The sequence below is a fragment of the Silene latifolia genome, chromosome 4, assembly GCF_048544455.1.
Source record: "Silene latifolia isolate original U9 population chromosome 4, ASM4854445v1, whole genome shotgun sequence".
In the NCBI taxonomy this organism is placed as follows: Eukaryota; Viridiplantae; Streptophyta; class Magnoliopsida; order Caryophyllales; family Caryophyllaceae; genus Silene; species Silene latifolia.
Genome location: NC_133529.1, coordinates 807,617 through 821,448, shown reverse-complemented (window position 1 = coordinate 821,448; position 13,832 = coordinate 807,617). Strand labels below are relative to the sequence as shown.

The following is a 13,832-nucleotide window of genomic DNA, read 5'->3' as shown; positions in this document are numbered from 1 at the left end:
ACCAAACACTCAAAATAGTAAATTGGTGAGTCAAACATGCTAAAAGCCTTGAATATGCTGAAAATTTTTCAATCCGACGTTTACCAAACACCCCCAATATGACATATAACCTTTGTTTAGTTTTAGCATCCCATTTGACCTAAACCATTTTATTAAGAAAATTAAATTGAAAGTTTCTTATAATGCAAAGAGATTAGCGTTGAACTTCATCACCAAGATCAAATTAGAGTAATAATAAAAATATATTAGATACCAGTATCAACAGCATGATCTAGCCAAAACATATAATTACGATTTTATTAATCTAAATTTTTAAAATTATTAGGCCGGCTTAAGAATTAAGGGGGGACCTAGCAATTATTGAGCCTTCTTTGTTAATGTTGTCAACTGAGTAAACATTTGTGCACCTGTTCTGCTTCCAGAACATACGATTCTTATATAATTTTGAGTTGCATGTTGCGGATGAGCACTTAATTCAACTAATAAAGAACTGTTAAAGTTTAACCAGGTCGGAGGATTGAAATGTAAAACGTGCTTTGAGAAGGCAGTAGTACAGTTTTACTCATTAAGTGCGAGTTTTACCACCTTGGTGATTCTACTGGCTCGAGAATTGACGAAACCGCTTAAGTATTACTTTGTATTATCTTAAAATTTACTATTTAGTCGGTTTTTGTAACGTATCTTAAGGGCAACCATTAACAAACTGAATATGGAAATATTCATAAGGTATTCTCATTAAGTATGGTAAAAGTGAGTTTATACTTGGATTTATCTGGGAAGACGTTAGAAATTTGAAAATTTCGTAAATTCAATTATAATAATTTTACAAGTTTAAACGGAAATCAATCTATATGAAAACAACAAGAAGAATTTAATAAGTAATGAGTTTCGCTTAATTAGTTATTTGCAAAGAATGAAAGATGCGAAATGTAGAAGTAACCAAACTTAGTAGGAGTAGTTGAGAATTGAAGAAATCGTAAGACCAATATATAAGAGAGACTTGAGGTTTAACGGATAGTAGACTTATCACTAAATGTAGTAACGTGCTTGCGTGATATAAGTCTTTTATCCATTGACAAAATGTAAACTATTTGAACAAATTACTTGGTTTCAAATGACTTAATCAAATACGGAGTACTATTAGTTGAAGCCTTTGTATGTGGCCTTGTGGGTAACCTAATTCAACTATTTCGATTAAATAAGACAATCTTAAATCAGACTAACTCATTCGAGATGAAACTATATATATCTATTTTTTTACTAGCTAAATGAAACTACACTCATTTAGACCTGGTTCTTCTCGACTTAATTTCAACTCATTTTAGTTCAGTTTAGTTCAGCTCAGCTCAGTTTATTTCAGCTTTATTCATCGCAGCAAATTTCAATTCAATTCAGCTCTTTAGCTCACTGCAGTTCAGTTTAACTCCATTCAGCCTTAAAGAACAAAGTCTTATCAGGAAAAAGAACATATATATCAGACTATATTATTATTAACAAAACGGGTTACTCAATATAATAAATTTTAATATTTTAATTGATTTGAGTGTACAATGACAATGACCTAATATGTCGATCGTCGAGTATGCCTAAAAGTTTTATTTCCAAATAACTAACCAACAAAGTAAAGATAGTAGTGTTAGTGTGTGACATAGCTATGAATCTCTTTACGTAGGTGTAAAATAAAGAGGAAAGTTTTCTTTTTGCTTACTTACTTACAATTCCCACCCAATTTTAAATTTGGTATATGAGTGATCAACTCATCCTCCTCCATTGTTTTTTTCTTAAAGAAATAGCCAAAGATTGTCAAAGTGGGATGATATACTAATATTAACCAACATGTCCATTTCAATAAAATTATAAAATAATAATATAGGGGTATTTTGGGTATTTCTTACACCTCTTTTCATCATTCTCTTATTTATAAGAGAAGAGTTAACCAAAAACCTCAAACATCACATACAAAAAGTGTCTCAAAATTCTATCCAAAAATTCATAAAATAGAAAACGCTCCCAAAATTGCATAAATTATTTTTATTATTATTGGATAATAATGGAAGATATTGTATTATTAATGGATGATTTTCATACAAATTCATATGCATATTATTGTAGAATTTGCCATGAAGCTGAATATGAAAGTTGTAGAAAATTAGAGGCTCCTTGTGCTTGCACTGGAACTGCCAAGGTATTTTTACAAATTACTCGTTCCGTCTTATTCATTTATTTACCTTTTATATTCATTGAAGAGGTTATATCCTTTAATTAATCAATTGATACATTTTGTTATGCAATTTGGATATAAATAAAACATTGAAACTTCATACTTATATTCGATTTCATTTGATTGTATACATTTTTTAAACGTCTGCTTATATTGCAGTTTGATTTAATTTTAATTTTAATTTTAATTTTTCGTTTGATTTATTATATTGCAGTTTGCTCATAGAGAATGCATACAAAGATGGTGTGATGAGAAAGGGAACATAATCTGTGAAATATGTTTACAGGTTTGTTTTAATTCATTTTTTTTTTCTTAAATTTATTTCATTATTACTCTGTTTTTTCCTCTGTTTCATTTATGATTATTAATTAAATTCTCTCTTAATTTCTTGTAAATTTGGAATATTGATTAATTATTCCTTAAACATAGCTTTGCCTTCAGTTTTAAAATAAATGTCAATGTCTTAAATACAAAGTTTCTCCCTTTATCTCTATCTTACTTCATCTTCCATTCTTCATTGAATTTCGGGTTAGTCTTGCTCAAAACCGTCTTACCCTACAAATGTCGTCCTTATAGCTATTAATAAATGAACTACTCATTCATAGCATGGTTAGACACCGCCTTAAGGTTAAGACAGTCTCAAATGAGATTTTGTGTTGAATGTAAAGCTTATATTCATTCATTTTGTTAAAAAGTGTTTATACAACATTATTATTGCCCCAGTACCTTAACGGCTCCTAACTCCCGCAAATTGCGAGATTGGGAACGCACTGGGTTAACTAAATGATGATACCCCACATTATGATTTACTTTATTTTAAGATAGCAATCATTTTCACTTTATGATATTTTTTCCTTTTATTTATTTTTTGTAAATAAATATTTAATAACATAAATTTGATAAATTCAATAATTTTGAGTTTTGACGAAGAAATATTGTATTATTCCATGCAGAAATACGAACCAGGATACACAAGTATTCCTAAACAACAAAAGAAGTTAGTGGTACTAGATGAAGTTGTCAGTATCAGGTAAACTAATATTCTTCTCTTAATTTTGTTATTTTCTTTTTTTATTTTGTTATGTCCGAAAGTCCGAATTGAGGTAGACATCTTCGAACTTTAGACGTATCGTACTTACTCCTCTGTTTCGATTAAATATTTCTTAGCCTAATAATTAAAACACTTAATGTATGTACCAAAAAAAAAAACACTTAATGTACGATTTAACGTAGTTTATTATATTTATTTATCGATAAATGTCACATTTTTAAACTTGTGTAATCAAAGAATTAATTACTTGGAAGTAAACTAGTTTGCGTAATATGACAAACACAAAGATCAAAGCATGACGAAAATAAAGAGGGAATTGTTTGCGTAATTCTTTATTATATACAAATAAAATATATTCCTAATCACTAAGGAGTTAGTCTACCTACTTCAACAATGCAAGTGATAATTATTTTAATAACTTAATTACTTAACTAGTACTACTAATTATTATAATTATTATTATTATTATTACTGCTTTAGTGCTCTTTAACGTTTGCATACTTCGAAAGTGAAAGAAATCATTTCCTATGACTTATGGTGTTAGTGCACTACTCAATTGTTAGTAGCCTTTGCCATAAAATTTGTTTACGGTATAGGCGTATAGTGGACAATGACGATCGATACAACGATTTTATAGGAGACTAACTGTTTACGGTGGTCTATTCGAATTAGCATACTTTGTTCAATGATCACATGTGCTATAGCAATTCTTTGAAAGTTAAATTTCGATATACTATTTCTTACAAAATATGAAATTATAAAATTAAATAAAATAAATTACTTATGGTAAAAGTAAATGAAACAGGGGAAGTTTGGAAATACCAAGAGAAGATGAAGATGATGATGAAATTGAAAATGAAGAGTTATTAGCCTTAACGGAATGCACATCAACCGCATATCGAAGTGCTTCTTATTGCAAAAGAGTTGCCCTTGTTGTAAGTACTCTAAATTTTTATTTTAATGTTCATTTTAAATATGTTTAAGACGCGTCTTAGATGAGGCACCAGCTAAAACACCTCGCCATCTTTTTGTATATTAGGTGTGCCTTCAGATTATACTTCGTACTTAAATTGTTTAATTAGATTAATTCATCGTTTCATTATTCCTAATTTGTATTCCGTCATATGTTTTAAAATTTCTAACAAGAGTATTATTGTCCAAATTTATTAGCAAAAATAATGAATTCGGATCCTAAAGACACGCACCTTCGCCTTGTTTACATATCCCTCGTGGTATTGGTCGTGATCACATTAAATAATAGTTCCATACCATGACATGTTAGATGAAATAGATGTCATGACAATGCACTACAATTAGATTTTTTTATTTTTCAATTATACTACTCCCTCCACTTTCCTATTTTCACCCCATTTTCCCTTTTTGGCAAATTATCTATTTTCACCCCATTTCTCTTCTTTCCTTATTTGGACTACCTTTTTCATTCTTTAATCATTCTTTTCACCCCACTAACATCTCTTTTATTACTTTTTCATTCTTTAATCATTCTTTTCATCCCACTTACAACTCTTTTATTACTTTTTTCATTCTTTAATAGTTTTTCTTAATTTACGTGTAAAAAGAAATGGGGTGAACAAAAAAAAGTGGAGGGAGTATAAGCTAGTATATGTTATTTTATCTTATATTTATTTTATTAAACCTTATTTCTGTCATGTGTCACCAATTCACACCCCTATCAGTCCAACATCCGTCGATCATACATTGGTTAATTTTAACAGCTTACATTATTTAATAAAAAATAAATTATTTTCAAGATCTGTGTTACACAACAAATTGCGCCTGTAACGGTCTTTTTTTTTTTTTTTTGAGAAAAGATCATTATCATTAATAAAAAGTCATACGACATCTACAACATATGCCAAGCTCAATCGGATACAAATCGATTACAACCATAGGAAATAAATTCTTGTTCAAAGAATGAAACACTGCAACAGAGTCTCTATCATCGATTCGCCGCAAAAGGCTTTCATCCATAAGAGGGTCTCCGAATCTTCCTTGACGAGTATCCATTTCTTCTGACGTGATTGATTGTAGCCATGAATCGGACAAAATATGTAAAACCATATAACGATCTATAACAACGCCGATCTTCAAACTTATTAAAAAACCGCAAACGAACTGAAAACGAAAGCTCTCAAACTGAGAGAAGGACACCACCGATAGACGGGGACGGAGCCCTCAGAAAGAGAGACGAAACAAAAACGAAAGCGGAAATTAAACAAAAACATAAAGGAAAATAGATTGCATACTATTGATTGAAAAATAAAGCAATTTTGGGGCTTACCACCATTGATTGAAAAGAGACTTCTCTCTCAAAAAAACTCTTTCTAAAAACCCTAACCTGTAACGGTCTTTTTAAAAAGACTTCTCACAATCGTCTCTTTCGTAATTGCTTAATATTTTTTTTAAAATGACCAATTACAATGAGAATTTGTGTTACATAACGGCACACTTCCATTGCATGATGGAGATGGTATATTGTAAGAGTACTATAGATAAGATAAGGTTAGAATTTAATTAATGGTTATAAATTAGTCTTAACTTTTACATTATCGAGTTTTAAAATCACAAAAACATCTCTTAATTCATCACCCCATTGACTCAAAATAATAACCCCACTCTATATATTCTACAATTGGACCAATATTATTTCTTCTTATCTCCCAAGTCTTTTTCACCTCAATTGAGCTAACAATTCCATACTCCCTAAGTCAAAAATCTCGTCTCACACTCTAGAATTAGCAAAATTTTTTAAAAAAAAAGTATTAGGATTTTTTAACGCGTGCCCTAAGGTAAAGATAGACAACGGAACGAGCCAGACTGGTGGCCCGAAACCGGTCCTTGTGAGTGAACGGGTCGACTATTGTTCGGCCCAGGATTGGCCCATGTGAGAAAGTGAGCCAGATTGGTCACGTCGGGCCAACCTAACCATTTTTTCGGTGGGCGGCCAAACCGCGCTCTCAAAAGTGTAGCCCTTGCCCGACCTAGGTGGTGGAAAAGGTTGGAGGGTGGGCTTGCGTACTGGCTAGGTTGAGCTGGTCTTTACTATGATCCAGCTCTACCACAAAGACATACATTAAGAATCTAAATATGACAATGATTCTCTCACAAAATATTAAAAAATAAATTATCATTTTTAATGAGATTATATGATTAACTTGTGCGGTGCGTTTTAAGAGCACCCATTAAAATTTTAATTATAAAAAGGTGAAACCCATCATTTGTTTTTGTTGGACTATGTAATAAAACAAAATCATGTCTTAATCTTGTGATCAAGGGGGATGGGGTCCACAAATTTGCACACTTTGTTCCCTTTTGGCTCCATCTTAAGACAGTGTAGTGTAGTGTACAGTGTACCACACCATTTTCCATTTATTAAATAAATTAAATTAATGTGGTAGAACACATCACACACCCTTAAAACTAAGGCACTAATTTCTTGGACTAAACAAAGTGATCTTTTCAATCAATTGTCCTAAACTTTTTGCTACAAAAACATGTTAATTATTAGCTGTCCACTGCCATAATTGCAGGAAGTGCATTCATTTTCCACATAGAGATTCACTTGATTGTCTTAGATCTAGGTTGTTAAATTATATTTAAATCATGCATTATATTTTAGGTACCCTCGTTATACAGTGTACAACAATCTCGTAATAACTTATAACAATACACAAAATCTCATTGAAGACGGGCACTATCCGTCACAAGCTGAAGACGGATAGTGCCCCTCTCACAAGATGCAAGTGGCAATATGCATGGGTGCTCCATTTTCCCTCCCACTTGCCAACCCACTTGCTTTATTGTGAGAGGTCTTCAGCTTGTGACGGATATTGTCCGTCACAAGCAAGACGCTTTGATAACAATAAAAGTAAATTAAGTGTAGTTTAAGCAATGTGAATGTTGTCGGGTTTGAACTTTACCAATTAAGCTAACTGACACCTGCCAATTAGGCGACTTACATCACTAGCAACCAATTAGGCGATCAAGACTGAAACCGACTAGATCATTTAGATATAGCTTTATTCACCGACTTTAATCACTAGCAAGTAATACGGCTTTTTAATTGGTGAAATTAAACTAAATAATTTCAAATCTTAATTCGGCCTAATTTTGGTTATATCAGTCGATATCACCTCGATATAGTTCCTTCAAAATCTTTTAAAAGCCATCATTCTACTGTATGTATCACGGCATTCACGGGTCCGATTTCAAATTAGAATCCAAAAATGTATAGGGTATTAGGGTCTATACCCTTAAAAGTTAAAAGTGTATAATAAGACCATAATTAGTAGAGCAAAGATTCATTATGCATGCTTGCAAAAGGGTGCAAGTGCAAGTAGCAAGACTTTTGGACATGTTTTGGTGTTATTAGTGGAAATTTTGTTGTATGGTCATTAATTTTTATAGTACACACTAGTGAGTAGTGAATGCTGTCTGTCTGGACTCTGGAGTAAGTGCCTGATTTGTGCATGCATCTCCCTTTGCATATATTTCTGCAATTGTAGTTGTTTATTGACTAAATAAATATTTACTGAAATTTATTTACTGTGGTTTATTTACAGTTTACTGCCGTTTTATTATTGAGACATATGCTTGAAGTCTTGGCTGGAGGACCTCATTACCCTTTTTCACCTGCTACTGTAAGTAAACTTCATTCTTCCTCCTACTTTTCGCAAATTCTTGTTTAAGACTGGTCTATCCGTCGTAAACCTGAAACAGGTCAAATAGATAGATGAAATAAAAAAGCAGAATTCCCTTGCCCTTTCTATCTAATATCTATGCAGCCATGCAGGGTAGTACTTGACCGGTTTTATAAGACAGCTTTGATATTTACTGTAGTAAAAATTGTATTGCAGATAATAATCCTTAGAAGTTGTGGAGTGATTATTCCTATGTGCATAATTATTCGGACGATATCAGCACTTCAGAACAGTATGAGACGACACCGTTACATCCATGTGAGTTTCACCTATTTCTGACTAAAGATAAATAATCCTTACAAGTTAAGGGTAAAATTAAACAATGGGCTAATTGTCGTTATTTCAGGATGCTCTAATACGCGATGAAGAGGCCAACGACGAGGAGCAAGCATTGCAGAGATAGCACACACTCGTAGTTTTTATTTACTGTAACAGAACCATAGTGTACATCAATAGAGGTATACTTTGGGGATGTAATTTAATCCCTGTCTAATTATGTCAAAGACTCTTCTGTCTTTAGAAAAAAAGAAGAGATCTTAAATAGTAGTCGTGACGATGTAACGGTGGTCGGATCTCCCCGAGACCCCAGTGTAGTAGTATAAGGTAAGAAGGTCTGATATATGCGACCTCAACCTTATATTAAAAAAAAAAAACATAATGTACTGTTTTCGAATGATCATAATGAAAATTACGTCAACATATACGTCCGACCAACTAATAGTTCATTCGTATCACCAAGCATAAAAGTTAAACCGAATTACGGTCACAAGTACAATAGTAAATTATTATGATATGACCATTTGATTAGAAATTAGTAATAATGTCATGGTTTTGGAGTTTTGTTTCCTGTGTCAAACAAATATGACACCATTTGTGTGTCGATCTAACACTCTAACAGTAGAGAGTCCAGCTCTTTCTCTTCACTCGACACAAATTCTTGTTTATAACGGAATGACGGAATAATTCTAGTGTAGGAAGAATACAGAGGCGAGTGGATTAAAATGTGAGTCGTGTCATAATTGATTATAAATTAGTCTTACATGCAAGAGCGTATAATGTAAACTTTTTGAATTTAATCGACAGTAAAGCGAATTGAAGGTTAATCTTACTATAGACGGACACCTCATCGTATTAATTAGAGTTTGTCAACAGCAGATTAACCAACTCCAAGAACACAAGAACAATCGCCTTCGTTTGGTTGCTTTTCTTGCCTTAATAACAAATGATGCTTAATTTGATGAACAACAGAAACTTGTAACGAACTTCAGCTAACAAATGTGGAATCACACTCTAAATACGTTTAATTAAAATACTCGTAACGAAGAAGATTGTCAGATGAATTGAACAGACAACATCTATACCAAATTGGACTTGTACATGACTTTGACGCATTTGAAATAACTCGAAAGAAAAGTGGGTGAAACCAAACATATTGGCATGATGTACCAATTCAAATGAATAAAGACGGAGATTGAGAAAAGAAAAGATAAACAAATAAATGATACGAATTTGGAGTAACTCGAAATAAAAGTGGGTGAAACCAAACGTATTGGCATGAAATACATTAACCAGTAGGTCTCCCTTGCGACGGGTCGGATATTACGACGGGTATTATGTGAGTGGAAATGGGTAGAGGGGACAAGGTGGGCCCCCACCCCATGTGCTCTCTCACACCCCCATGGGTTTTGTGTGAGACAAAATGGTACCCGTCGCAAGTTTGCGACGGGTATCTCCGTCATAAAGGAGAATTTGTGTTAACGGAATGAACCAAAATGGCAGGGACAAGGTACGATTGGTGATGCATACCAAATTACCAAACACGCAAAACAATGCAACAATTCAACATTTCAACGACAAAGCCTTAACTAGAAGATACATCAAAAATGTGGCAAACATTGAAAAATAAATATGGTTGATAGATAAACCAATTTTCGATATTTGTTTGGTTTGACTAAGTAAAGATGGGAAAGTTTTAATGTTAGTAACATGTATGGTTTTAGACTATACCTTTGAGTGATTATTACTAGTCAATGTTTGAATACCAAGTTTACCAACCCTTTAGACCATGTTTATCAGTCGTTTCTGCAAAGTGTAACCCTACTTAGACCTAGTTCCAGCATTAAAATATTAATATATATTTCTTAACCTACCTACAAGACCTAGTTTTCGATTTTGTTATTTTATCAAGCCCTACTTAGACCTAGTTCCTAATTTTGTTATCATATATTTTTATTATATCTTATATCATAATTTTATTTTAACAATAGTTATAAATGTATTTATGAATAATAAAACTTAAGTTTTCTAGATAAAAAAAATATGAAAAAGAATGAAATAGATTTTTCATCCAAACTGTTTGAGGAGATTGGGATTAATATTTTCATATGTGTAAAGTTTAGAAACGTTTTAATTTTTATAACATCTAGTCTTTTATTTTAGAAGGTAATAATTGAGGAAAAAAAATTATAATCAAAAGAAGTTATAAAGTATATTAAATGTGGTCTCTATTTATAGCGTGCGAAAAATTATTAATATTAGTATATTTTTTACTTTTTTAAAAAATTTAAACTAAAAAGCACATTCATTTTTACAAAGACAAAAAAAAAACCAAATTTGGGAGAAAATAGAACATACCTCATAACCTTACACGTGTGATATTTCTATTTGCTATGCAAATATGCAGTTGGAGCTTTATGCATTGCGTTATGCATTTTGTGTTCCTGCAATCCGTTCCAAGTGGTTCAAAGGAGAACGCCTGGAACGACTTTTCATCTCCCATGTTCCTGATTTTTCTTTTCATTTATTTTTTTTTAATTATTTTTTTTGTTTTTACTCAAAACCTAGACCTTGTTAGACCTACCTATAAACGTAATCTTAACACTCATTTTAATTTTTAAGTTGTTTAATGATTGATGTTTTTTCATATTTGTTTTCAATTTTTATATATTTATGATAATGGGATGTTGGATGTTTCATTGAAATGATATAGGTAGAGTTGGCATAAAGAGTCGCGGGCTGGTGGGCGGCTGTAATACCCGCCCTGCTTTAGGACCCTTTGACCGACCTTTTGACCACGGAAGACCTTAGAAAGGGGATAAGTGAGAGGGGAAAAGACTTACGTAGTTGTTACTCGACCGAGTAGTGGGAACACTCGACTGAGTAGGGCTTACTCGGCCGAGTATGAGAGTACTCGACCGAATATAGCTGTTGTTGACGCGTTACTATAAAACACAAGTTCGCAAGTCTTATTTCATTTTCGACGGTTCTATTTCTCTCTAACCCTAATATATCTCTCTCTCACCTATCACTCACCTTGCCCTACACTCTCATCTAGCCTTGACATTGACCATGGAAGGGGATTGAGTCACATATGAGGCTAGCAAGGGTATCATCGTTGTCGTCATCGGTTCGCATCATTAGGATGCATCTCGGAGTCTTGCTTGGCTGTTCGTTGAATGCATTTTTATGGCTTGGCAATAAGGTAGGGTTTCCTACTCAGTTTTACTATCTAATTGAATTAAGATTTATGTGATAATTGTTGTGTGATTGATATTGTGATCATCGTTGGTGTTGGTGTTGGTGTTGGTGTTGGTGTTGGTGATGGTGTTGGTGGTATGATGTTGGTGTTGGTATTGTGATGATTGTGGTGGAGTCACTTGCGGGAGTGGCTTCACACCCTAGTTCTCCCTCCGTGGACCCGTCACGGGAGGGGATGTGCACATTAAGGGACATAGATTATTGCTCGTTGATGAGCTGGACCATGGTGGGTGTGGATGCGGTCCCCCACCGCTGTGTGTTGTGATTGGGAGTGGGAGACGGATGATGATCACTGTTGTCTTTCGTACTTGTCTTATTTTGGTTATGCAGTAACTGACCCAGTTGTTGTTGTTTTTCAAAACTGTGGTGATCCATTCGGGGATGGTGAGCAGTTGTTTTGTCAAGTACAGTTAGTCATGTGCTTACGGGCTTGGAAGGGGTTCGAGTCATCACGCTACCGAAGTAGAAGTCCTTGACGCTCAAGCTTAGTAGTATTGATAGCTAGTCTTGTTGTATTCTGTCACTTGTTCACCGTTGTAATGACTTAAAGTTTAATTAATAAATGTTTTTTTATTGCTGTTTTGATCTACTACCTCGGGCAACCGAGATAGTAACACCTTCATACACTGGGATGGTCCTTGGTAAGGCGTTTTGGTGTGCGGGGGTGTTACAGCGGCACAGCCCGGTGATAAAATCAAGGAAGCACGGGCACGCCACAATTGGGCTTGAGACGGGCTCCGACGAGATTTTCTTCAAAAATCCGTGCCCAGACACGGCCCAGGCACGGTGGAGCCCGACACGCACTAGGCACGGTGGGCTTGGCCCGGTCTGCACCGGCCCGAAGAATGGCCCGTTGAAGTAGCCGTTGAAATTTATAGCTGTTGAGTGTTTAATTGTTGATGCTTTTGACCGTTTAGACTTCAGCACTCATAGTACTATCACTATTATAGCCGTTAATGGCTGTTAACTTTTTTTTTTTTAATAATTTCCAAACTAACAATTATAGAACAATTGTTTTTTTAAAAAAAATATTAAAGTACATGGGCCGGCCCACGAACAAGGCACGAAAAGACACCTGATAATTAATTGAAATATACATGACATGCCATATAGGTATATATTATGTACCTCCAATGGAAATAAGATGTACCTTTGGTATAAATATATTTTAAGTACATACATTTTTCGTTATAATAATATGACCTATAATGAATGTAAATTTTATATTAATTTTTTAAATTATAATTACAAATAATAATTACCAAAGGTACATAAAATATTTAGTTTAAGTTTTATCAAGTACATTTAACTAACCCAGTATGTACATTGATTTAATACTGAAAGTACATTGAATATAAGTTAGAATTACAATTAATAATTATTATGTGTACATATTGTTTTAACTCAAGTCTTAACAAAAATATATTTCAAAAGATATGCAAAAATGACAACAAGATGGATGCGTCCAGTGGTAATAATAAGGGCATTCAAACCAAGAGGTTGTGGGATCAAGCTTATCAATGACTTTTTTTAAGGGTTGACTTAATAATAAATATAACTAGTTTTATGACCCGTGAAATTCACGGGTTCGGTTTAAGGATCGTTCATGCATTTTCCCCTTTAGTTTTTTGATGATTTTTCCATTTTTCATTCATGGTCTATCTCTGTAATTATTTTAGCCGCTTATATTTTAGGTATGTTTTAATGAGCAAGAAAATGAGTCGTTTCTATGAATCGATAACAAAAATAAAGTTGACACATAAGACCCTCCACAATATCTCATACTAATATACTCATATTTATAAAAGTAAAAGATTGAGCTTTTAAATAGGATGATGAATTTGCATTTATGTCAAACTAATGAAAGAATTAAAAGTTAGAAAAGATGGAAAGATACACAAAGTATTTATGTAGGGTTTAGAGCTGATCAAAAGCGGACTTGGGCCGAACATGGGCCGGGCCTAGCCGCTAAAAAGGTGTCCGACGGGCCGTATTTTATAGCCCGAGCCCGCTCAGCGGGCCATTTTTCATTGTCCGTACCCGCCCACTTCAAGATAGCGGGCCGGCCCGCGGGCCTGACTAAAATAAAATACAAAAATTAGTGTCTCTATTAAAACACGAGTTTGTTATCGCTACATCCCCTAAATCTTAACAATTGTCTTTAAAAGCTTACCTTTAAAAAAGTATACTAATTTTCAAAAGATAAGCTTACTAGATTTTGGAAAAAACACAAGTTTGGCAATGTTCTGCTACAAACATCAAAAGTTCATTTTTGCCTCGGTATATGTGCGGCACTATTAGC

The 13,832-nt window shown here is 33.5% G+C and overlaps 1 protein-coding gene across 1 annotated transcript; it reads left to right on the top strand.

The window, feature by feature from the left end:
- Nucleotides 1-1,943: 1,943 nt before the first annotated feature.
- Nucleotides 1,944-8,711, top strand: LOC141652462 (uncharacterized). The gene is made up of 7 exons (XM_074459933.1): nt 1,944-2,185; nt 2,436-2,507; nt 3,175-3,251; nt 4,078-4,207; nt 7,856-7,933; nt 8,150-8,251; nt 8,340-8,711. Exons 1-7 carry the CDS (start codon nt 2,051-2,053, stop codon nt 8,394-8,396), a joined length of 651 nt encoding a protein of 216 aa, XP_074316034.1. The 5' UTR covers nt 1,944-2,050; the 3' UTR covers nt 8,397-8,711.
- The last annotated feature ends 5,121 nt before the right edge of the window (nt 8,712-13,832 follow it).